The sequence below is a fragment of the Phalaenopsis equestris genome, unplaced genomic scaffold, assembly GCF_001263595.1.
Source record: "Phalaenopsis equestris unplaced genomic scaffold, ASM126359v1 Scaffold197294, whole genome shotgun sequence".
Taxonomy (NCBI): Eukaryota; Viridiplantae; Streptophyta; class Magnoliopsida; order Asparagales; family Orchidaceae; genus Phalaenopsis; species Phalaenopsis equestris.
The window spans coordinates 1-1,984 of NW_018217243.1; the positions used below are offsets into that span (position 1 = coordinate 1).

General features: G+C 44.1%; 1 protein-coding gene across 1 annotated transcript; it reads right to left on the reverse strand.

The window, feature by feature from the left end:
- Nucleotides 1-135: 135 nt before the first annotated feature.
- On the reverse strand, nucleotides 136-1,849 carry LOC110035325 (protein SENSITIVE TO PROTON RHIZOTOXICITY 1-like). The gene has a single exon (XM_020739558.1). The coding sequence runs from the start codon at nucleotides 1,719-1,721 to the stop codon at nucleotides 660-662; it is 1,062 nt and encodes a 353-aa protein (XP_020595217.1). The 5' UTR covers nucleotides 1,722-1,849; the 3' UTR covers nucleotides 136-659.
- Nucleotides 1,850-1,984: the final 135 nt, after the last annotated feature.

Sequence of the window (1,984 nt, forward strand, 5' to 3'; positions counted from 1 at the left end):
ATTTACATACATACCTCTCAATTCTTATGTATTTAAATATCTCAACCCTAAACTTCAAGTTAGACATATATGTCACCTTACCTATATATGAAAAAGTCTATTTCACATTTTAAAAGTAAAAATAGAATTACCTGTTATATGATATGAAGAATTTGGGTGTTATAAATGTAAAATAGTAAAATTTAGGTGTTGGATATGTAAATTCAGAGCATTTAGGTGGTATGTATGGAAATGCCCCTAAAAATTTTCAAACAAACAAACTGACAAACACTTCAATGCTATAAGCATATAAAATGCCATCCAATTGTTCAATCCCTATGCTCAATTTTCTCAGCATGATTACAAAAAACAGCGCACAATCTTCCCATGATAAAATAGACTAGATCATTAAATAAACATAAAGATACACTAGGTATCATAAACATTTACAACATATTCCAAGTATATAATCATCCGCCTACATATTGATCATGTCATCATCATAAATAAACTTATCCAACTATTTGAGATTATTTTTACGAAATCTCCTCCTCTTGTAATGCTCATCTGCACTCATAACAGACGGAAAAATCGATGCAATATCTGATGAAAAAAAGTGATGGATTGCGCACCTGTGTGCCACTCTAGGTAGGAAAGCCAAAATGACCAATCCATAGATCCTAAGGTCTCATCCACCCGCCACCCATTACCCCAATCTCCTCCATCAGCCCACTAAAAAATTCTTCATCTACACTTCCCCCAGCTTGTCCCCCTCTCTCGTCTTTTATTTCACCACCTTTCACCATGCTTTCTCCCTTCTCCTCCTCCACAGCTCCAACTACAGGAAAGTGGCCGTCAAACAAGGTAACATGGCCAAACAGCTTATCCTTCCTAGAAAAGCTTGTGCCGCATGTGCACCTCCATTGCGACTCCCCGCAGCTCTTCCTGTGGCTTTTCAAATCCGCCACCACCGAGAAACTCTTCTTGTTGCATAAATCGCATGTGTACAACTTCGGACAGTGGCTCCGCCGAAAGTGGTTCCGAACGCATACCGTCGTCTTCAGTGGCCGGAAACGTGGGTGACTCTGGTTCCTACGGCAGCCAAGAAAAGGGCACGAGAACCGTACCTTCCTTCCCGGACAAATCGCCTCAGAAGAAATCCGACCGTCCGGCTTCGTTAGGGACTCAAGGGTTTTGAAGCGATCTCCGTGAGCGCGCATGTGCATTCGGAGGTTGGCATCGCGCCGGAAACCCTTTCCGCAGATCTCACAAAAGTGGACGTGCTCCGCCATTAACTCCGCCGCATCAATCTCCACAATTTGTCCGTCTGATTCGGCCACCGCCGATGACCGAAGAGGAGGAGGAGGCAACTGAGCGGTATTATCTGAGGGATCCGCATCAACCTTAGACGGCAGTTGTAAGGGTTTGACGCCATCTGAATGTCGGGTGGAAGCGAGAAGGAGGGCGGAGCCATTGATGATGACCTGGTGAACGACTGAGGCTATCTCGTTGGAGACGAACTGGAGCTGGTCGCCGCTTATTGAAACGCGGCGATCGATGGAATCGGAAAGAAAGAAGCGGAGGGAATCCATTTTCTTGCCCAGAAGCGAGAGGTTGAGAAGAGGAATTCCTGGATCGGAAGTCGTCGGAGCTGTCAACATGACGGGGGAAGACATGAAATCTGGCGGTTCAATTACGCCAGTGGCGCTACCGCCGAAGTTCCGGCGGCCGATTCCGATCATCTACCTAACTTTTAGTTAGCCACGAGAGCTTCCTATGATAGAGACGTGCTTACTTTGTCCAGCTTTATTTGAGCAGAAAAATTTCTACGAAGCAAGGGCAGGCACTAAAAAATTTAATCCAGACAACACCCTATGTTATGGAGTACTCGAGATAATCTAATATTCCACATCAAAAAAACTAAATTGACTGAAGGTTTGGCGATCCACTATATGATTGTCTATCGATTAAAAATCATTCCGACAAACAAAGAGTCACCCAAATC